Source organism: Physeter macrocephalus, chromosome 2, assembly GCF_002837175.3.
Source record: "Physeter macrocephalus isolate SW-GA chromosome 2, ASM283717v5, whole genome shotgun sequence".
Taxonomy (NCBI): Eukaryota; Metazoa; Chordata; class Mammalia; order Artiodactyla; family Physeteridae; genus Physeter; species Physeter macrocephalus.
The window spans coordinates 109,159,968-109,184,347 of NC_041215.1; the positions used below are offsets into that span (position 1 = coordinate 109,159,968).

At 44.2% G+C, this 24,380-nt stretch overlaps 1 protein-coding gene across 7 annotated transcripts in view; it reads left to right on the forward strand.

Moving 5' to 3' along the window:
* The window catches only part of PARD3B (par-3 family cell polarity regulator beta), a 1,107,844-nt gene that overhangs the window by 1,075,345 nt on the left and 8,119 nt on the right, over positions 1-24,380 (forward strand). For 6 of the 7 annotated variants that reach the window (XM_055089621.1, XM_055089624.1, XM_055089631.1 and 3 more), the window contains one exon: positions 6,620-11,233. In XM_055089621.1, the coding sequence (XP_054945596.1) occupies positions 6,620-6,977 (358 nt within the window). In that variant the 3' untranslated portion in view covers positions 6,978-11,233. Of the gene's footprint in view, positions 1-6,619; positions 11,234-24,380 lie in introns of those variants that run through there. The other variant, XM_055089625.1, reaches the window with a different exon arrangement.

Genomic DNA, 24,380 nt, shown 5'->3' on the forward strand with positions numbered 1-24,380 from the left:
AAGTGGACATCCTTGTCTTGTTCCTGATCTTAGATGGAATACTTTCAGCTTTTCACCATTGAGGATGATGTTAGCTATAGGTTTGTCATATATGGCCTTTATTATGTTGAGGTGTGTGCCACTTTCTGGAGAGTTTTCGTCATAAATGGGTGTTGAATTTTTTCAAAAGATTTTTCTGCATCTACTGAGATGATCATATGGGTTTTATTCTTCAATTTGTTAATATGGTGTATCACACTGACTGATTTGTGGATACTGAAAGATCCTTGCATCCCTGGAATAAATCCCACTTGATCATGGTGTGTGATCATTTTAATGTATTGTTGGATTCGGTTTACCAATTTGAGCCCTCTCTTTTTTTCTTGATGCATCTGCCTAAAGTTTTATCAATTTTGTTTATCTTTTCAAAGAACCAGCTTTTAGTTTCATTGATCTTTGCTATTGCTTTCGTCGTCTCTGTTTCAGTTATTTCTGCTCTGATCTCTATGATATTTTTCTTTCTGCTAACTTTGTGTTTTGTTTGTTCTTTCTCTAATTGCTTTAGGTGTAAAGTTATATTCTTCATTTGGGATTTTTCTTGTCTCCGGAGGTAAGACTGTATTGCTATAAACTTCCCTCTTAGAACTGCTTTTGCTGCATCCCATAGGTTTTGGATAGTCATGTTTTCGTTTGTCTCTAGGTATTTTTTTATTTCCTCTTTTATTTCTTCAGTGATCCATTGGTAGGTTAGTAGCATATTGTTTAACCGCCACATGTTTGTGTTTTTTACAGTTTTTTTTCTTGTAGTTGATTTCTGATCTCATAGTGTTGTGGTCGGAAAAGATGCTTGATATGATTTCAATTTTCTGAAGTTTACCAAGGCTTGCTCTGTGGCCCAGCATGTGATCTACCCTGGCAGATGTTCCATGTGCACTTGAAAAGAATGTGTATTCTGCTGCTTTTGGATGGAATGCTCTATAAATATCAATTAAGCCTATCTGGTCCAATGTGTCATATAAGGCCTGTGTTTCCGTATTGATTTTCTGTCTGGATGATCCGTCCATTGATGAAAGTAGGGTGTTAAAGTCCCTCACTATTATTGTGTTACTGTCAATTTCTCCTTTTATGGCTGTTGGCATTTGCCTTATATATTGAGGTGCTCCTATACTGGGTACATACATATTTATATTTGTTATATCTTCTTCTTGGATTGATCCCTTGATCATTATGTGGTGTCCTTTTTGTCTCTTGTAACAGTTTTTATTTTAAAGTCTATTTTGTCTGATATGAGTATTGCCTCCAGCTTTCTTTTGATTTCCATTTGCATGGAATACCTTTTTCCATCCCCTCACTTTCAGTCTGTATATGTCCCTAGATCTGAAGTGGGCCACTTGTAAACAGCATATATATGGGTCTTGTTTTTGTATCCATTTACATTTAAGGTAATTATTGATATGTATGTTCTTATTGCCATTTTGTTAATTGTTTAGTATTTGTTTTTGTAGGTCTTTTTTCTTCTCTTCCTCTTTTGTTCTCTTCTCTTGTGACTTGATGACTAACTTTAGTGTTGTGTTTTGATTCCTATTTCTTTTGTGTGTGTGTTTCTATTGTAGATTTTTGGTTTGCAGTTACCATGAGGTTTTGATATAGCAGTCTGTGTATAAACAAGATTGTGTTTTAAGTTGCTGGTCTTTTAATATCAAATGATTTTTTTTTTTTTTTTTTTTTTTTTGCTGCATTGGGTCTTCATTCCTGCACCCAGGCTTTTCTCTACTTGCTGCGAGTAGGGGCTACTCTTTGTTGAGGTGCACAGGCTACCCATTGCGGTGGCTTCTCCTGTTGTGGAGCACGGGCTCTAGGTGCATGAGCTTCAGTAGTTGTGGCATGTGGGCTCAGTAGTTGTGGCTCACAGGCTCTAGAGCACAGGCTCAGTAGTTGTGGCACACGGGCTTAGTTGCTCCGTGGCCTGTGGGATCTTCCAGGACCAGGGATCAAACCCGTGTCCCCTGCATTGGCAGGTTCTTAACCACTGTGCCACCAGGGAAGTCCCTGCATTTTCAATATCCTGTGCCTTTACTGTGTGTTTGCTTTTCCTGGTGAGCTTTTCCATTCGTAATTTTCTTGTTTCTAGTTGCAGCCTTTTCTTTTCTGCCTAGAGAAGTTCCTTGAGCATTTGTTGCAAAGCTGGCCTGGTGGTGCTGCATTCTCTTAGCTTTTGCTTGTCTGTAAAGTTTTTGATTTCTCCATTGAATCTGAATGAGAGCTTTGCTGGGTAGAGCATTCTTGGTTGTAGGTTCTTCCCTTTCATCACCTTAAATGTATCATGCCACTCCCTTCTGGCCTGCAGAGTTTCTGCTGAAAAGTCAGCTGATAGCCTTATGGGAATTCCCTTGTATGTTATTTGTTGCTTTTCCCTTGTTGCTTTTAACATTTTTTCTTTGTTTTTAATTTTTGTCAATTTCATTACTATGTGTCACAGCATGTTCTTCCTTGGGTTTATTCTGCCTGGGACTCTCTGTGCTTCCTGGACTTGGGTGACTGTTTCCTTTCCCATGTTAGGGAATTTTTCAGCTATTATCTCTTCAAATATTTTCTCATGTTCTTTCTCTCTCTCTTCTCCTTCTGGGACCCCTAGAATGCAAATGTTAGTGTATTTAATGTTGTCCCAGAGGTCTCTTAGACTGTCCTCATTTCTTTTCATTCTTTTTTCTTTATTCTGTCCTGCAGCACTGATTTCCACCATTCTGTCTTCCAGGTCACTTATCTGTTCTTCTGCCTCGGTTATTCTGCTATTGATTCCTTCTAGTGTATTTTTCTTTTCAATTATTGTATCGTTCATCTCTGTTCTTTAGTTCTTCTAGGTCTTTGTTAAACATTTCTTGTATCTTCTTGATCTGTGCCTCCGTTCTTTTTTCTAGGTCTTGGATCATGTTTACTGTCATTACTCTGAATTGTTTTTCAGGTAGGTTGCCTATCTCCACTTCACGTAGTTGTTCTATTGGGGTTTTATCTTGTACCTTCATCTGGGACATATTCCTCTGCCATCTCATTTTGTCTAACTTTCTGCAATTGCAATTTCTGTTCCACAGGCTGCAGGGTTGTAGTTCTCCTTGCTTCTGCTGTCTGCCCTCTGGTGGATGAGGTTGGTCCAGGGGCTGGTGCAGGCTTCCTGGTGTGAGGAACTGGTGGCTGCCCCACTGGTGGGTGGAGCTGGGTCTTGTCCCTCTGGTGGACAGGGCCTTGTCAAGAGGTGTGTTTAGCAGGCAGCTGTGTGCTCAGGAAGACTTTAAGCAGCCTGTCTGTTGATATGTGGGGCTGTGTTCCCACCCTTTTGGTTGGTTGGCCTGAGGCATCCCTGCACTAGAGCCTACAGGCTGTTAGGTGGGGCCAGGTCTTGATGGGAAAATGGTGGCCTCCAGGCCAGCTCATACCAATGAGTACTCCCCAGGACTACAGCTGCAGTGTGTCTGTCCCCAAAGTGAGCCACAGGCTGACCCTGCCTCTGCAGGAGACCCTCCAATACCAGCAGATAGGTCTGGCCCAGGCTCTTATGAAGTCACTGCTTTTTTTCCCTGTGACCTGGTGCACACGAGAGCTTGTGTCTGCCCTCCAAGAATGGGGTTTCTGTTTCCCCTAGTCCTATGGAATTCCTGTGATCAAACCCTGCTGGCCTTCAAAGCCAGATCCTCAGGGGCTCCTCCTCCCATTGCCAGACCCGCAGGCTGGGGAGCCTGATGTGGGGCTCAGAACTTTCACTCCTGTGGGAGAACTTCTGCAATATAATTATTTTCCAGTTTGTGGGTCACCCACCTGGCGGGTATGGGATTTGATTTTATCGCAGTTACGCCCCTCCTACCATCTTGTTGTGTCTTCTTTGTCTTTGGATATAGGATATGTTTTTTGGTAGGTTCCAGCATTTTTTTGTTGATGGTTGTTCAGCAGTTAGCTGTGATTTTGGTCTTTTCATAAGATGAGGTGATCTCACGTCCTTCTACTCTGCCATCTTGTCTCAACCTCCCTAAAAATTGTTCTTTTAAATATGTGTGTGTGCGTGCGCACACAATATTCACAAGCACTTAGAAGTTCTGGTAAAAGTCAGTGCTCAATTTTGAGCAAAAAATTATTATAAACAATAGCAACTCCCTCCCTCGCACCAAAGAAAGAAAAATTCTTCTAGCACTCTTTGAACCTTAAAGAGTGTTTTTATAGGCCAGCTCATTGTTTTTCTTCTCTCTGAAAAATTAGAAATGATAACTGTTTTGATGAGTTCTACAGAAAAAGACAGTTTCCATGATTTCATTTCTTGACAAAGAACAGGTGCCTCACTTGGTTTCTGCCACATGTAAGCAACCTCCCAGGCGTAAAACTTCCCCTCAGAGGAAGCAATGTGGGTCCACGAAACTACCTTGAGTTCTGCCCCCTCTTCCCCTGGCCGTGTGAGGTGGCCGACTAGTAGGGGAGGCATGGGAGAAGAGACTTGACCACCCCCATGTGCACGCCGCCTGCACGGTGGCTGTGGCCAGCAGGGTGGCTTCTGCCCTGTCACTGCTTGATCTGGCTAGTCTCTCCACGAAAAAACCAAGGCCTGCCTGTCTTTTATAATATTCTGTTTTAAAAGAGAGGAATCTCCAGGGAGAGAACAGGACCCTAAAAAATCCAAGGCCTGGAATTCCTCCTTTCTCTCTTTCCATTTTAAACAGGAAACATTCATGCTAAGAGGGTCCAGAGGGAGTGTTGGTTGTATGTTCATTTTAAGGCAGATAATGTTTGTGTGTTGCAAATGTCAGTGATTTATCCCAAGGGCTTAAAATGAGTGCAGAAAAACCACATGTTTCACTTCATGCAGAGAAATATCATCAGTAGATTTTGAGAGAAAACACAGGTTAAGGATTTTTTTAAGTGTTTTGAAAATCTTTAACGTGAACCAAAAGGAAATAGAAATGAGCACGGTGGGAGGGGGGAAGCTTAAAATATTATACGATAAAAGGTATAATGAATGCTGGAAGTTTTCTAAATAAAAAATAACATTCTAAAGGAAAGGGAAGATGAAATCCCCCATCCTTTATTTCCCAGGGCTGGAGTGACAGATTACACATTTGTGCTCTATTTGTCATGGGCAATTTAAAATAGAGCAAAGCAAACTGCACTGAATAATAGCAGTTGATGCTATAATAACTTGTACGCAAACAATTGAATTTTTTTTTCTGAAAACTCTAACTAAATTAACCCAGGCTCAAGGATCTATCTTTCATTATTATACATAGCCAAATTAAGACGTAAAAAAGTAGAGAGAGAATTCTATTATTCATCCCTATGAATGTGTCCACATGCTGCTTTCCACATGGACCCAAGCTTGGAGCTTGTCAAATAATCACGATTTGGGGAACTTACTTACAGAGCTGTTTTCACATCAAACTCTGCAGATTACAGGGTGATTGTGACCCTCATTGACAGTGCTTGATTAACCACAGGCACCGTATTCTTACAGCCCTGCCATTTCTTTCAAGTGTTCTACCAGGTTGTACTGTGACATTGGAGAGCTTTCCATTAATTATTATTGTTGCTGTTTTCCTTTAAAAAGGAATAATAAAAAGAGGAATGGTAGAAAGTGGGAAGGATCTGGGCATGGTAGTAGTGAATATGTGCACAGAGGTTTATGGGATTTTAAGAGCTGCAAACAGAACTCATCTGTTTAACCCCAGGCTAGATAAGATGCACTCATCTGTACATTGTTTAGAGACCTGTTGCTTCTGTTATGACAAATGGGTCAGAAGATGCTGTTGTCTTAGTAGAGAGATCCAGACAGGGTCGCTTTCTGTTAGTGTTTATTCTTGCCCTTTACCTTTCTGTGTGCCTACTCATTACACAGTACAACTTACAGCTGGTTTGTCTTTTCCTAATCTGCTACCGGCTGGGTGGTACTTATTGACTTTGAAGTAGAAGTGCTTTATATCAAAGTTTTGGGTGGGTAAGTCCAAGCTCTAGGTTGGGACTTTCTCTAGGAACTGTAGAAAGAGGAGGGCACATTAATCCACACAGGGATGTAACAGAAGCCAACCAGAGTTAGACCAAGACTGTGACTCATGTAAAGAGCACCCCACAGACCTAGGAGAGAAGTGAATGCAATCCCTGGGAAATTTATGACTCCAAATAATGTGTGCATTTCTACCACCATGTTTATGTCAGGCTTCAGGGAGGTGGAAAGGGGAGGGGGCAAATGATCCCAGCTTTAATAGAGCCAAACTCAGCCATGTTTAGGGAACTAGCTTGGTTACTATAATAAGGCCAACATATAAACAAGATAGAATTATATTTCTCCCTCAGGCACCAATCAGTCCTGACTGACATGCTGGCTCCATGGGGTCAAGGAGCCAGGCTCTTACCTTCTTGTTGCTCTGCCTTCCCCAGCATGTGGCTTTCTCCTTGTGTCTAATATGGCCACTCCAGGGGCCAACAGAAAGGAGGGAAGAGAAGAAGAGTGTCCCTTTCTTCGTTTTAAGGGCACACATCACGTCTGTTCACATCCCACTGGCCAGATCCAGTCTGTGGCCACGCCAAACTGCATGGGAGGCTAAGGAATGTGGTCATCATCTGGGCAGCTGGCTTCGCGGTCATTGATATGTGTCTGTTCTCTTTCCAGGGGAGGACCAGCGGATCCTGTAGACTATCTGACAGCAGCGCCTCGAGGGCTCTACAAGGAAAGGGAGCTTCCGTATTACCCAGGGGCTCATCCTGTGCATCCGCCCAAAGGGAGCTACCCCCGCCCCCCAGATCTGAGGATCACAGATCTCCGGTATCCCCAGTACTATCCCCCTCCGCCAGCCCCCCAGCACAAAGGACCCTTCCGACAAGATGTGCCACCTTCCCCTCCTCAGCACCACAGAGTACCAGCCTACCCAGAAATGGGCAGACCACTGCCCCGAGGGGGCAGCCCAGATCAGTACCCCTATCGAATGCAGGATCCCCGGCAGAAGAACCCCATGACCGCAGCCGTGTAGCTGAACGCCACCAAGCTCAGCCCAGCCCAGAAAGGAAGACATCCAACATCACCTTTGTTCTTCCTACACCTTAAGGCCTTCTTCCTGTTAAGAATTCTCCGTGGTACAGATTAGGTTTTTCTCACTGAGGCTGCAACACTTGACTGCTAATCAGAGAGAAAGAAGGGGAACGGGAGTTTGGGGAGGGAAATCAGAAGGAAGAGGAAGGATGGGGCCATAAAAAAAATACTGCCTGAAATACTTTTAGGATTGTTCAGTTCACTGAGAGTGGCAATTGAACAGGCAGATAACAATGGAGATCTACAACATGGTGCCTCCCCGGAGCACAGACATGCCCCATAGCGCTGGCATCACGGAGGGCAGACTCTGCCCGGGATCATCATCCATTCCGAGACTAAGCTTCAGCCACCTGATTAGAGTTGTTAAGTCTGTGAAGAGTGGTTGCCAATACGGGTGTCCTAAGTGAGCGGTTTTTACATTGAAAAAACAATAGCGGCAAACATGACAAGTGATCTCCTTGAAATGTTTTATACCTAGAGGAAGGCTGCATTTCTTTATTTGTAGAATTTCTCAGGTTCTCAGTTCCACTCGCTGGGTATAAGCATGTCACGTTTCCTTGCTTTTAGTGTAAAAGTAAGATGTGAATGCAGTATTGGTGTCCCGGGAGAATGTACAAAGCTAGTCAGAGCTTCCAGAAGAAATATATGCCTAGCATCAAGGCAATCAGGTTAAGAGGCTGACATTCCTGTGGTCCTCACCTTCCTTCCTCCCACGTCCCAGGCACGACAGCGTGGAGATATCTGGTTTCCGAGGCATCCCCAAATCTCCTGCCTATAATTATTGTAAGTGGGGCCTCTATTTTAAGGTTCCCACTTGAGAGTTAAGATGTACTCGGGAAAAATAGGGCCCACTGGTTAGTTTTCACAGGAAGCAGTGCTCTGGAGATGCCAATTCCTGACGCAGTGCCAAACAGCGCCACATGCACCCGGCGTCAGGGAGGGGCTGACTGTGCTCTTTGGGAATGATAACCGGCAGGTCGTAGATGGTGGTGACTGACTCTGTGTGTGTGTGTGTGTGTGTGTGTGTGTGTGTATGAAAGTGTGTGATTACCAGTATGGAGAATGGAAAATAAAAATGCTTTCTGGAAAGTTTGATGAGGAAGGGAATAAAAAGGAAAAAAGCCAGAAAACAGAAGGGAAGGGAGAAAGAGCATAAAACTAAATCATTCTATATCTGCTATATTGTTTCATTAACAGAAGTCAGGGCAAGAGCAAGGCCAAGGTCTCCAGTTGGGAAAAGAAGGTCTTATGGTTTCGAAAAGCTGAAAGCCCACCCTCCAAAATCCATCGCAATTTTTTGAGAGCTTTGCAGCTATATTCTACTTATTTCAACATAGAACCTCTAAAACCTACAACCTAACCCAAATGAGAACATAAGAGAAAACTGAGAAAACAGCAAAGCATGAGAGCAGCTACTCGAATTGTTCAGTGACTCTTGCAGTACTTTAAACCTTTTTACATTCCTTCTTCATTCCCTCCCAAAAAAGGTCTCGAGTTCAATTCAGACATATTTTGGCCAAGATTAGGATACCTCTGACTGCCAGGATTTAATAACTTATAGATTATTGAATATATAAAGTATCTATCCAGCCCAGTTTAGTCTTATTTTAATTTAAAATAGAGTTCTGTTACCAAGAATGATGCAACTGCTGGGTTTAGACTTAACTAGTGTTACTTACTGAACTTTAAGAGGTATCATCTTCTAAACTACAATTTACTTATGGCCCTCTTGAAAACAGACTGTCAAGTTGTTTTTTGCCCTCTATCATCTCTCTTATGCCAGCCACCTTTAGATTGTTCGCAATTTGTGCAGAGGTTGAGGATTGGGCCCTGCTCACCTAGAGCTGGAGCGCAGGTGAGCTGTAGGGTTTCCCAGCCAACATGCTGCAAGCTGCCTTCCCCTCAAGCTAAATAAACCTTCAAGAAGACAATGATAAGATGAAGGGAGTGTGATGTATTTTGAAGCGTTAAAAATCAGCTCTTTAGGATGTTCCATAATTTAACCACATTTCTGTAGACTACTGTACATAGCCAAGCCAGAAGCTTCCTTCTGGATTAAGGCCAAGGTCCCACAAGGGGCAGTGGCATAAGGTGAGACGCTCTGTGTGTGTTGGAGGAGTGGCCCTTGTAGGAAGAATGCCTATATTTTCACCACGTTGCCACCTTGTGAGCATACCTCCTGCACTCAGGCTCGGGGAAAGCTGCTCCAAGCATGGTTTTGTGTTGCACACACAGGTAATAAAACAGTTGCTAATCCTGACGGGGCAGCCAAGGAGGTGAAGGTACCATGAAAACAGATGAACAAAAGATTACAGCAGTTTTCTTTTCTTGCTTGAAGTATAACACACGCCCCATTAGACCCTACGCAAAAGAAGCTAGCATTACATGTGCGACAGTCTTCATCAAGCCAAGTAACAATTAAGAACAGCTTGAATGTAAGCTTTATAAATGCCTGTGAACCAGCCCTCCAGCTGTCACCACCCAGAGGTTATGGAACTCTTTCCCAGTATTTAGGAGAACAGGTTGTTTGGAGCATTTAGAAGACCAGGCTATAATCAATAGGTGCCCAGTAGCAGGAAATAGTTCCTGGTTTATTTATGGCCTTGGAAAAACTCAATCAGGTGTCTCCTTGTAGCTCGGAATGCTAATAGACCCCCAGGAAAAGGTGGCACAGCGAGCTTGGCGAGCTGCAAACCCATCAACGTACACCCACCCGGCTCCTCACCTGACCACTGGGTCATCCAGGCCTTGAAATGATGTATTGGCCTCAAGTAACTAGTTATTTTAAGGAGCTCTGTTTGTGTCCCTTTTTGCAGGAGTAGAGAGATAAAAGGGAGCAGACCACCGAAAAATTTTAGATGCAGGCAAATTCAGTCCTCTACAAGGGAGCGAAACACAACATCTCACTAACCCATTGTGTCATTGGTCTGTGGCAGTATCACTCTTGGTATAATATTGCTTCCCTGTGGTATCACACCACTGGATGAAAGTCAAGCGCAAAGTCAGGAGTATTTTCTTAAGTCATGATTGACAAGAAAAATTGGGGAAAAAAAATTACCGCGAAGCTCCTTATTCTTAGATTTTTAGATCTATATGCATTGACCTCATAGTACAGCACAGAGCAAAGATCTTATAATCAAGAGCACGGGTAAAGCCTCACGTCACCCTGAGGAGGAAACTGTGCACACCAACTGAGAGAGGAGATTTGAGACTTCACTATAGCTTTATTTTTGCCACCAGTAACAAAATTAAAACATGATTCATTATTCCTTCCAAAAATTTAGGAACTTGTTGAATGAAATCTATCTTCTGAAGGAAATCCACCCGACAACTTTTGGAGTTGCCATGCATAGGGCTGGTATGCACAGTGATCAAGTCTTTAAAGAGTGTTCATTCCCCAACCTGTAACCACAGCGTTCATTTTCTTTGGAGGAACATCTTAGCATTTCAGAGGGATACAGAGATCTGGAGAGTTTGGTGTGGACAGCAATATGTGTCTCTGAAATTTTCATCGGCATTAAACTCTGAAATCCACAATGAATGGCCTTCAAATTGGTGCTAAATTGGGTAGACACCCTAATGCTTTGACTCCATGAGCCACAGAAAGTCCAGATTTAGCGCAATTAGGCAGGAGGGAGTTGGAGTCAGAAACAGCCCGCGATGGTATTTCTACTCCCGGTTCACGCCGACTTAAGTGGAAATGATGCCACAATGAGACCAGAAAGAGGAGTCTCCATAAGATATCGCTACAAAGTCACCCTTCTGATAAAAAGGAAAATGAAAGTTAGATATCTAAAATAAGCCTAGAATCTCATATGCAGCTACAACTTCTAAGGGAAACTCTCCCTCATGTCCTTAAATCGTAATAGAATCTCACACAGCCTGACTTTTAAAGGTGGGCTTCACTATAAGCCCAGAGTAGAGAGTGAACTAACCCCCAAGACTGTCTCCCGACTCAGCTCTTTCAGACAGTGTTATGTTCCATCCATGCTGACTGCAGTGCTATTTACTACTGGAACATAAAAACAAAACCTGCTGTTTATACAGTCACTTTTTCTAGTGTTTTCCTGTGCTTATATGATACCAAGTCTGTTCATAAGTTCTGAAGATAAATTATGTGAAATCATATTTTGGCATAGGGGGTGGAGAATGAATCTTTACAGACTTTTTAGGATGATCCCATTTTTACCACAGAAAGATTTTGGATACTGTTATATATGAATATATACATTTTTCTTGTTTATTTTGCATCAAAATAAAGCTTTATTCAGTCAGTAAAAGTCAAATCTTGGTTTTTACCCACCACCGGTTTGTTTTAGGGTTTGACGAATGAATCGGTAGGTAGGTCTGGTCCTGCTCGCCCTGAATAGCAACCTCACAGGGCAGAGGACACAGGGAAAGAGCATCCGTCACATGCTGGGCTCCCCCAAAGGCAGATGCTGAGATGGGAATGAACAAGCAGGATGTTTATCTGGGAGCGCACTTGGGTTCAGTACCTATAGAAGGCAGGGGAAGAAGACAGGATGGGGCAGAGAGGGAAAGACTGAGCTGCCATGCGCTCCCAACTTGGGCTCAGCCAACTCCACAGGGAAACTTGGAGCTGCAGTGGCCCCATAGAGTCATCCCAAGTGGGCACAAGGGAGATGGGCCTTCATCCCACTATCTTGGTCAGGGGATACGGGCTACTCCTGGAAGTAGGGGAGACCCAGAACCAGGCAGTTTTCTTCAGGTGAGGCAATCCCCAAAAGGGCTGACAGCTGGGGTCATCGTTGGGCGCTATTCACAGCAGCTGGGAAAATAGCTCTTCGTTCCTGAAGTGGGATCTGGGCGGTGCATCAGACCATCCGCAAATGCATCCAGCGCTGTTGACCCCCTCTCTCATGTTAGAAACACTCTTACCTTGTCTAAAGAAACATGATTCTAAGTTGGTTTTCCTTGAGACCATCCCTACGTTTCCCAAGCAACTTCACTGGCTCTTCTCAGCCCTCTGCACACTCTCCAAGTTCATCCACAGCCTTTTAGCTACCACCCTGGACTGCTTTGCTCACAATTTCCAGCTCTGATCTCTCTCCTGAGTACGTGCATTTCCACTTTCCTACTGGATATCCCCACTGGGACTTTTCCATAAGCCCTTTGCACTCAACATGTCCAAACTGAAAACAAGCTTTCTCCAAAGAAACCTGCTTCTCATGACTCTATGCTGGCCAATCGCACCACCATGTTCACGGTTACAAACCAGAAATCTGGAAATAATCCTTGACTTCCCATTTATAACCCTGGCCTGTGCTCCGCAGCGGGAGAGGCCGCAGCAGGGGGAGGCCCGCATACCACCAAAAATAAAAAAAAAAATAAAAAAATAAAAAAAAAAAAAAGAAATGGAAGGCCAGCAATTCCATCCTGCAATTCTATCAGATATGTCCATGATTGCTGACATCCTACCATCACCTCAGTTCAGCGCCATCACCTCTCACTCACCCTCCTCAGTAACCTATGTGATCTGCCTCTTACTGTGCTTCCTTCTGACCCGCTCTGTACTGCACACACCCCACCACCTTTGGTAAATAAAATTGCATTGGAACACATACACGCTGATCCACTGATATACTGTCTAGTACTCTTTCACACTACAGTCTCAGCCTCTGCTCTATACTGCCAGAGGGACTTTTCTGAAATGGAGAGGTTACCATATTAGTCTTCTGGAGGCAACATGATCTTGTTGAAAGAACATTGGCTTTGAAAACAGGCAGACCTGGATCTAAAATTAGGTTCAACCACTAATTAGCTACATAACCTTGGGTAAAATATTTCTCTCTCTCTAGGCCTTAGTTTTACCATTTGTGAAATGAAACTCCTATACATCTTATGGGATTGTTTTAAGAATTAACTCACATGACAAACATAGGAGGTCTGGAGCGAGTCTGCACCAGCTCCCAGGAGCCCGTTGTCTGTATCTCTTCCCAACTCCGTGTTCAGTGATGTCACATTGGTAGCTTGAAATAGGTCATGTTGGAAGCATTCACAACACAGAAATTAGCATACCCTACAAATCAGGACTTTTTTCCCTCTAGAGAGCCAGTTGTTAAAGATTACCAGCACACCACTGTATATAACATACAGTTATATGTTTACCAGCATGCCGCTGTATGTAACATACCATTAGATGTTTACTAGAACACTGCTATGTATACTATATAGAGTTTCCCAGCAGTCAAGGAAAATTAATCCTTGCCTCCATACACACACACACACACACACACACACACACACACACACACACACACACACACACACACCCTCACTCCTCAAAGCCTTTCTGTGGCTCCCTAATACTTGCAGCTTAAAGTCTAAAGTCCAAAGCCCTCCAAAATCAGTCCACTGTGCCTCTCCCTCCTCATGTCTTGTCATTTATGTAAGACATAAGTATTACATCTTATACTGCTGTTGTTTCAAATTACTTTTGTTTATTTGAACCAAGCGTGCATTTCACGGCTCTGTTCTGTGGCAATACGCAATAAACTCAGCAAGCACAGCCTCCCCTGCTCAAAATACCCTTTGTCCTGTGGATGCTCACTCCTCCTTCAGGTCCCAGGCCGATTGGCTCTTTCTTTCTCCATGAAGACTTAGATGCAGAAACAGGAGGTTGCCTCCCTCACATCCACCCCACCCTCTTGGAGCAAGACTTATTGGAGGCCAGAGACACAAGAGCTGGAGGCCACATTTTCCAGATTTCCTCACAGCTTGGGTGCCACATGAGGCCCAGCTTCTACCCGTCCGCCTGAACGCTCTGGAAGACGGAACTGAGGCCCAGGCATGCTTCTGCAGCAAACACAGTACTAGAGGCATTTGGTTTTACTCTAAGGGTGTCTGGTCTCTAGCTTCCTGGGGGTCAGGAGGCCACGTGAGGGTCATCCACTGTGTTCGCAAGGATCACAGCTGAGGCAACAGGATTCTGTTGCCCACAGTTGCGGCAATGGCTTTCCAGGGCCCTGACTTTCTGGTCGCTGAAGGGTAGCAGCTCCCTCAGTGGGCCAGTTCTGTAATGTTCTGAGATTTATTCCTGGAAACCCTGCCTGCAGCCTGCTCCTCCACTCCTTCCAACGCGTTTGCAAACACGTAACTCCCTACCTTAAATCCCTTTCCGTTTAGCTAGAAGGGAGTCAGTTATCGGCAGTGAAACCAACCAAGATACCTGCCACAGCCTTCTCCCAAGGCAGAGCTGGCAATTCTATCCTGTGTGTTACTGAGATCCTTTCTGCAGATCCTCAATAAAAATTTTATTACCTGTATTACAGTGATTGGTTTCCATGTCTGTGTGGCCTTCTGAGGCGTATCGTATTTGTGACACATTGCTTGGCTCTGATTATACCCTCAAGAAATATTCGTTGAATTCATTTGAATGAAGAAATGAGGTGTGAGGATTCTTTTCCTGAATTGCTGCACTGCTGATGTTCCACCTCACAGCCCAAACTATAAATCTCAAAGTCCTTTTGTTAAAGATCGCCTGGTATTATTCTTGAGGTGAAAGGTGTTAGCTCATGTGGGCAGGCCAGGTTCCAATTTAAAGCACAAAGCAGACCAGGAGATTGTAAATGCAATGGGTAGTGCATTATCTAGAGAGTAAAGAGAGACTTAAGTAGAGAGAAAATGTATTACTTACAACCTACTAAGATGAAAATACTTTTAGTGACAGATGATTACTATTATTATTGTATAACTCCTTGGACTTTAGGCAAGTGCTTTGCAATCACTTGCATTACTTGTTCCTTTCAACAACCGTAAGTGGTGAGTCGGATGGTTCCCTGACTTTCCGTGAAGAAACTGAGTCTTGCATACAATGGTACTAAAATAGATGTTTAATGAACACTGCTTAGGCATATCCAAAGAAACTAGAGATTACTTCCATAAGTGTCTTGACAATTGAGATTTCTTTTTTAGCGGCCATGTTTATACTAATTATCGTTTACAACACATGCTGAATGTTTCATGACCACAGTAAATTTTGCTTCTCGTTCTCTGTTCACAGTCAGAGAACATCAGGTTCATTCTTATTTTACGACTGAAGAAACTGAGGCATAAAAAAGCCACCCAGGTACTCCAGGGCCACATCGGGGGAGAGAAAGTGGAACTTCCTTTATTCATTAAGTATTTTTCAAGAACCTACTATGTTCCTGGCATGCTTGCCAACTCCTGAGCAGGCTCTTTGCCATGTGGGTGGGTACCTCACCAGCTTGCATCAGAAGTCCCTTCCTCTACATGTGGCTAATGTGTTTCATCCCTGTACCTTCCAAATCACCGGGCTCTCAGAGGTCATCGGTCGTGGTTAAAGATGGCCCACGTCCTCTGGAAGAGGAGGGGAGCTGTCAACATTTAATGTTCAACTACCATCCTTTTGACTTGAACCTTTATCTGGCTGGTTGTTACTGACTCTCCCCACACAATCCCAAATACCTAAGTTTGCCGCATAATAATGAATGTGCACCACCATAAAAAATGGTTGAACTGGACCCTAACAACCCTTGACCTTGTAGCTCTTCTGCCTAGTCAATCTAATAAGAAGTTCAAAAATAAAAAGTGATTCAACTGTGGCCCAACAGATACTTCATGTAAAAGGCAGCAGAGGACCCTAGATACGGAAGAGCCTTGGATTTTACCCTCAAGGACCTAAGAGTCAAGGAGGAGAGAAAAACAAGCATACAAAGAACCGAAACTCAAAGCTGAATGTAGAGAGTGTTTGAGGGAGGTGTACTCTGCCAGGGAAGCCTGACTTTTCACTGTGGGTGTAGACAGGATCAGGGTAGGTTTTATGGAATATATAACATCTGAAATAATCTTAAAGGCTGGGAAGAATGTATACAGGCCAAGCAAAGGAGGATATTGGCTTTCCAGATGAAGAACAACACAAGCATCTACACAGAGTTAGGAAACTTCCAAATACATTTGATTGGGGGGGGAAATGGAGAGGACAGACTGTGTGATGGATGTGGGAAGGTTGTAGGTTAATAATTATAATAGCTAATACGATTCAGTACTTAGCAAGTGCTAGATACTGGCCTAAATGTTTTTCATAGTTTAGCCCATTTAACCCTCAAACTCTATGAGAAAACAGAGCCTTAAATGAATTAAGTAACTTGCCCTTGGAATTTCAGACCCAACAATAATTACTTAGGGGCTCCAGGGATTTGGGTACTTGAGAGAATTGCTCACAGAAATGGGTAAATAGAACTGGCCCAGATGAAAGCACTATGTGAGTTGAACTGGAAGAATTCATCAAATCATCAGCCCTTACTGAAAAGGGGAGGGCTAATATCTATCGAGTGTACAGGAGCCATGCTCGTTGCTTCCCTTACATATATCTCATTTTCTCTCCACATCCATTAAGATGGGCATTATCTCCATTTTACAGGTAAGAAAACTGAGGCTCTAAAAGCATAAGAACCAGCTATAGCTAATAAAGTGGCAGCTCTGATCTCACCTCCAGCTCCGAGTCCACAGCGTTTTTTGGCTACACCAGTGAATAGTGGAGATTAAAAGTAAATCTCAGTGTAATTTCTTTTAATTCTTCATAGCTTACATTGTGATTACTATTTAAAGTGTGTGCAATGCTGAAGAAAATTCAGAACGTGTAAATGCAGATTTTGACATTTCAGACTCAAGAAACAAGCAGCCTCGTGTTAGTTCCACTATATATTACATTATAATCTACGTAGACGGCAGTTTTGAAAGGTATCCAGGCAAATAAGTTGTACTTTTGACTCAAGTCAGACAGGTAGATGAAACTTTGATGACTTAATTCCCCCAACTATTACAGGTATAAGCAGACCAGGACCCTGAGTTGCAGAGAGGCTGCCAGAAAATTTATTGAGAGCAGTAAAGTGCAGGGCCATAATTTCAACAGGTTATCTTGCTTCTCTGGCTAATTGTTTTCCAAGGTTTCTCAGCTCAGAACCATTCAGCATTCTTATCACCTGGGAAATGTGCATGCTCCTTAGGATATTTTCCAGCGTGCAGCCACCTTTGTCCTCTAGTCACGGCTGTATTTTTGCTCAAAGACCCGCCGATTAGATTTAAGAGTCGTCCCAGCCCCACAATGCTCAGTTTTGCTGATCTTCAGAGAGACGGTGGTATCACCTTTGATTCGTGGAGAGTGCAGCTCAAACCCAGCCCTGTGCTTCATTAAAGCAGTTTTTAGTCATATTATACCTTCCCAGTTTCGAGCTCCAAAAGCCTCCACCACCTAGGAGTCAAAATCCCTTCGATAAACAGCATTTGGGGTGATTGGAAAGGGGAGCCTTTGCCTTGTACCCTCCCAGCATCTGCCTCCAGACCCGCCAGGTGTGAGATGGCAGGAGGGGAGGAGGTGATGGAGACCCGGGCAGAGCCCTGCTCTCCAGGTGGCCTTTCAATATCCGTTTCTCTCCTGACCCTCTCTTGACCTTCTCAATGTGACAGTGTTTGGCCTGGGGCTGTGCCTCTTCATGGTGATTTTCTTCTATTCAGGCTTTAAAGGGGAAGCCTCATAGAGGTGCAGCCACACTGCTTTGGGACCCACTTTCAAAGGATCCTGTTCTCTGGACTGTGTTCTGCAAAATCAAGCAACAGGATGCAAGCCCTCAGCAGAGAACACAGTAGAGAAACTAGCATATGAGTGCCTGCAGGTAAATCAACTGTCTTATAGGTGTCGGGTGTGTGAAACCTGGCTTTGTCCCAGAGCACAGAACTTTGCCTCTACTGTTATATCAGCCCCTTCCCCTAGCACACAAACCAGGCCTGTGCCATGAAAAGCTGAGGGTGGGGAAACCTGAGTATTCTTGGCTGCAAGTACCAGCCATGCTCTATTGAAAAGCATGAGGCCCTTTCCAGGGACCTGGCATCAGGGTATCCCCATCCTTCCTTAGAGGTGTCCCCAACTCCCTCTGGGGTCTTCACTAAGACTTTACTGCTCTCTGCCACTCGGATCCTACACCATCACCCTGCCCCATCCAACTCACTGGAGTGGGCTTGATGAACAGAGTCACGTTGGGCCAAGGTTGGGGTGTACTACCTGGCAGATGCACCCTCCGCCCTCCCCCACTTCTCAGTCGGGGGATAGGCCATCCTGGAGTCAGGCACAGTGGTGGATGTGTTGCGAGTGGCTCTTGTATTGACAAGCTGGGGCACCCAGCTAGTTACTGACCATCTCTTGGCTTCAGCTACCTGTTTCTAAAGTGATGATGATCATGCTGACCTCACAGGATGATGTGGAGAGTACACGAAACAATGTACATGAAGCATTTATTACATCAGCCAATAGAAGCTCAATGTTATTTACCATTATTAGCCCTGATTTTTGCAAAGAATCTGACTCTAGTTAGAACTTAAATAGCACACCATCACCATGAGAAAGTATTCCTTTCCAATTCTCTGCTTCCTACAGGAAGAAAGACTGGGTCAGGTGCTTGCATGTCTTCAAAACCCCTTTACAACTTGTTAAGCTCTTTTATTAACAGAGGGCCCGCCTCAGACTTCTGCAGGCTCCAGTTTGAATTTTATAACTTTGGTTTGTTTTTACTGTATTTATTATATAATTATCTTCTATTTAGTCAAAAATGATCCTGGCTTTTCTCCACTTACAGTAGTGAAGTAAGTTTGCATTAAAAGCAAAATGATTTAGGTAAAGATTAAGTAGATAACGGCACAAATGTATACAGTAACATTCACGGCATGTTTAAAAAAAAAAAAAAGTGATGTTAGCACAGAAACACTGTGCTAAGCCAGTGGAGCGGTGCCCCAGGGGCCTCTGAGGCTTCCAGAAGGTAGGGCAACTTCTGTAGGATGCAAGCTGTTGGGCTGAATCCTAGGACTCCATGGTAAGTTATAGAGGAATGACATGAAGCCAGAATGTTCTGAGATAGGGGTTGTGCTGACCAGGTTGATTTCCCTCAAGGGGGATCTTCCTCAGCCTTCAGCCCCTCCTTGTTCCTGGCTGGAACAAGGGACCCACGACGTCCCTATGGGTCCTTTTCTTTCTCTCCCCAGCAGAGGTGACAGCAGGGGCATTTGGATGATTCTTCCCCTAGACCCAGAAACAAACCAGACTGCACCCAGAAAAGACAAGTTTTCTTTTCCCCAAACATCAGTGTTAGTGTAGACATCAATCCCTGCCTCCGTCAGTACATGGCATCCTACCTGTGTGTCTTTGTGCCCAAATTTCACTCTTCTTATAAGTATGCCAAGCATTGAATTAGGGCCTACCCTAATCCAATATGACCCCATTTTAACTTGACTATATCTGCAAAGACCCTGTTTCCAAATAAGATCCCATTCACAGGTACTGGAGTTCAGGACTCAGACATACCTTTTGGAGAGGCACAATTTAATCCACACACTATCCCATGTATAGAGGCTCTCCCCCTATCTCTGCACCTCCCACCAGCTTCCCATCAAAATCGTTGTCCAATGTGCGGCTAAGACGCATGCACACCAAAGTACCAATGACAGACTGCACAGACCCTGCTAGTAACTTGCTATGTTCCTTTTTCCCCCTTTTTCCTGAAGAGGTCACCATTTTCTTGGGACTGGGGATAAGTCAGCAAGAGATGGGGACAACGTGCGTCTGCCCATCCAGATTCCATATTATATTAAAAAAAAAAAAAAAAAAAACTTGCTTTCCTACTCTCTCCTTCAACATAGGGGAGGTCATAGATCACTGTTCCAGCCAATGAGAAGTAAGCAGAAGTATCTGAGAATTTCTGGGAAGTGTTTGATTTCCATATACAAATAGCACTCCTGCCTCCTTCTCCCTTACTTGTCTCTTCTCTTTCCTGCCCGGCACCTGAATGTGATGACTAGAAGCCCAACAGTGATCTTGCAACCATGAGGTGATAAGCATGAAGATATGCGATCAAAACCCAACATGCTAAGGATGGTGATGCAGAAATAATATTTAAAATAGCCAACAGTTATTGAGCATTTAATATATACCAGGCATAGTTTTGGGCGCATTAAATGTATTAACTCATTTACTCCATCAACCCCATTGGCTAAGTATGTTATTACCCCTATTTGAAGAGGATGAAACTTGTAAAAACCACACAATGGGCCACAGGGTCTATGCGATTAACTACTGTTGTATTCTCACGCTCAGCAAAGGTAGAAAGAGTCTAGGGTCCTGATGGCATCATTGAGCTGCTCTGTAGATCATTTCCTTTTAAGATAATAAGCCAGCATTGGTTGGGGTTTAAGTTACTTGCAGCTGATTGCATTCTTGACTGACACTGATATGACCTCATAGGGTCATCGAAAGGATTAAATGAGAAAATATGTCTGTGGTTGGAGAAAAAAACAGCTACAGACAGTTAATATTGTCTAAAACACAATTCTTGACAAAGGTTCTCCATAAGTAGTTGGTTTCAACGTTTAACCATTATTTCAACAAATAATTAAGTCAATAATGTGGTAGGCAGAAGAATGTACTCCCAAAGACGCCCTCATCCTCATCCCAGGAAACTGTAAATACCTCACATTATTCGGCAAAAGGGAATTGGCAGATGTGATTGAGGTTAAGGACCCTGAACTGGGGAAATTATTTTGGGATTATCCAGGTGGGTCCAATCCAATCAATCACATGAATCCTAAAAGCAGAGAACCTTCCCCAACTGGAGCGAGAGAGAGATTCAGATGTTGCTGCTCTGAGGTGTCAGTCTACACAGAGAGAGGCCTCCAGGAGCGTCGAAACAGAAACCTCAGTCCTACAACACATGGAACTGAAGTCGGCCGTCGGCCAACAGCTGAGTGAGCCAATAAACGGATTCTCCCCTAGAGCTGACAGAAAGGGACACAGCCCTGCCAGCCTCTAGATTTTGGCCTGGGAAGACTCATACTGGACTTCTGATGTACGGGACTGTAAGATAATAAATGTGCATTACGCCATTAAGTTTGTGATAATTTGTTATAGCAGCAATAGAAAACTAACACAGAAAACAACGGAATTTCAGGCAACATCCAGAGCGTTAGCTTAGGGGCTTTAGAGAAGAAGCTGAGGAACTGCTCACCAGGTCAGTGAGAATCTCTCCACAGCATGGAATTAATCACGATGATTTTTTTTTAACATCTTTATTGGAGTCTAATTGCTTTACAATGGTGTGTTAGTTGCTGCTGTATAACAAAGTGAATGAGCTATATGTATACATATATCCCCATATCTCCTCCCTCTTGCGCCTCCCTCCCTCCCACCCTCCCTATCCCACCCCTCTAGGTGGTCACAAAGCACCCAGCTGATCTCTCTGTGCTATGCAGCTGCTTCCCACTAGCTATCTATCTTACATTTGGTAGAGTATATATGTCAGTGCTACTCTCTCACTTTCACCACGATTTTTATATGAAGTCTTCTGGCCTGGTGGTGTGACTGAGCCTGTTTTAATGCAGCCTGCAGGGTTCTTCTGCTAAACCATTCAAGGGGCACCACTCACATAGCCCTGGGGGGTGGCACTCATACAGAACACAGTGTAAACAGTGCCTCCTACAGCTGTGCAGTGCGACAGTTCTGCTAGTGAGAGGGGCCATGTGGGATCACAGTGAGAGTAAAGCTAGAGCTGGGTGGGCCAGGGATAACTAGGGCAGTGTCTGTACAAGGCTTTGTACAGCGGCCTCTCTGAAAAACACCTGCTAGCTGTCCAGTGATTTTGGTATTTGATAACGAGAGTAAAATGCCACCTTGTAATGTCCAAAACTCCATTTAAAAAGGGAACAAAAAGGAACGCTTTGGGGTTTTCTCCTCTCAGCTGAGCCTCTGCAGTCAGGTGAGCTGGTCAGTGTGGGCCTTGTGTGGCCCCATCACTCTCTCTGTCACAGCTAATGAGGGGCATGCCTTGAGAGGAAGCCAGTTAGTTTTAAACCTGAAGGTTAAGTTGAGGACAAAGTTGACCGTCCGATGACAAGAGTCTGCATTTTGAATAAAAATTTGGTGAAAGGGGTATTCAAGATCTTGAGAAGCACCTGTCCGATTTAACCTTCTTCCCGGGGAAGGTGTGTCCTCCTAGTCAGAGATGCGGAAACGCACTGGGGCCCACTTCCTGCAAGGATGCAGATTCCAGGGCCGCTGTGTCAGATACAGTTAGTTACATCTGCTGACAAGAAACCAGTTATGTAAAGACGCGAGAAATGGAAATGCTGCGCCAATTTTCCGGAACAAAATCTGCCTCTAAAAAGGTGTGACTTCATGCAAAATATGCTTCATCATTTGAATAACAAAGTAAGATATGCAAGGAAATAAGACTTCTCCAAGAGCTACTGCATTCAGGTTACAGTGAGTACAAGCAATGAGAAATATTTCTTGTGCTATATTTAAAATGTCTTATGAGAAAATAATGTGTTGTAGAAATGGGGGTGAGATAATGCCACAGACTTTGCTTTAGTGACTATCAAATAAGTTTCCAGGCTGGTTTTTTTTGTTTCTTATGGATTCCTAGAGGTAATGGTGAAAGCTGCCCATTAAAATTCATTAGATGAAAAGTAAACATATTACAATTGACGACATTCTCCTCTAAATTGTTAGCCCTATTAGTGAGAAACCTCTTGCCTGTCAAACTCTATCTATGGTGTCGGCTTCTCTCTAAACAGTTCTCTTGCATTTTAATCTCAGGAATGTTCCTTCAATGTTAAATTTCTTCCATGCACCATATACCACCCAGGGCGTTCCATGAACTGTCCTGAGATGCTCCTCACGTTTGAGGAACAGGATGCTGAGGTTGCAAGGAAATTCTTCTAGCTAGGCATCAAGGTTGGAAAAATTACTTAAGGATGCCAGGAAGAGATTTTTTTATACGCCCAGTTGCTAAGGTCTGAAACAGCAATCCATTCAGCTGAAAAAAAAATTCCTGTGAGCTTCCCTCAAGGCACACTGAAGAGCCATTTGCAAGGCCGTTCTTTGGGCTCAAAGCAATGCAAGAGCCGCGGAAGTGGAGAGGAGGCGCTGCCTCTGCCTGCTTGATCCTCAGTCCTGTTCGTTTGCGGTCAGACCCCTCCCTGCCATGCCTGCCATGGGTTCGACCCCTGGAGGAGACTAGAAAGTGACCAGAGCTCATTGATGCAGTGACCCCCTGTTATAGACTGAATGTGTTTCCCCCGACTACCCACCCCCAAAATCAAATGTTGAAGCCCTAACGCCCAGCGTGATGGTCTTTGGAGGTGAGGCCTTGGGAAGTAATTAGGTTTCAATGAGGTCATGAGGGTAGGACCCTCACAATGCAATTAGTGTCCTTATAAGAAGAAGACAGACAAGAGAGCGCTCTCTCTCTCTCTCTCTCTCTCTCTCTCTCTGTCTCTCTCGTGACCCCCTGTTATAGACTGAATGTGTTTCCCCCGACTACCCACCCCCAAAATCAAATGTTGAAGCCCTAACGCCCAGCGTGATGGTCTTTGGAGGTGAGGCCTTGGGAAGTAATTAGGTTTCAATGAGGTCATGAGGGTAGGACCCTCACAATGCAATTAGTGTCCTTATAAGAAGAAGACAGACAAGAGAGCGCTCTCTCTCTCTCTCTCTCTCTGTCTCTCTCTCTCTTTTTCCCTCCCTGCCTCCCTCCCTCCATCCCTCTTTCTCTGCAATGTGAAAAGGCAGCTATCTCCAAGCTAGGAAGAGGGGCTTTGCCAGAATCCTAATATGCCAGCACCTTGATCTTGGACTTCCCAGCCAAAACTGTGAGACATAAATGTCTTTTCTTTAAGCTGCCCAGCCTATGGTATTTCATTATCACAGCCCGAGCTAAGACACCTCTCATTCACAAAACGTGGCATGATCATTTCTTCTACGGTCCTTTTTTTTAGACGCTTGTGCTATGACAATCTGCAGAGTGATTTTCAAATCTGCAGAGTGCAGTTTGGCAAGAAAAATATTCTATGGGTCAAAATTTTTCTCTAAAACATAACGCTGGCTCACAAAAAGGCGCCGTTCAGCTTGGCAAGCCCTAAACTAACCGGCTCTCCTCATGGAAAAGCCAATTTCAAACTATCTTAGGAGAGGCAGGTGACACCAAGCTCCTTCTCTGTCCCCAAACCTGGCTGCACCAAGAACCGTAGGCACAGAAATGGAACAGAAAGACTCTTTCCTGTTCTTCCATCTGCCTCCTGGCTTCACCACGGGGACTGGAGGGAATCGCCCAGCAGGCTCCAGCGGGTCAGAAAAGGTGGCGCTTCTCCGTCAGATGGGCTTGGGTTGAATCCCTGCTCCACCGCCAACTAACTGTATGACCTTGAGTAGATTATAAAAACTCTCTGAGGGGCTTCCCTGGTGGCGCAGTGGTTGCGCGTCCGCCTGCCGATGCAGGGGAACCGGGTTCGCGCCCCGGTCTGGGAGGATCCCGCATGCCGC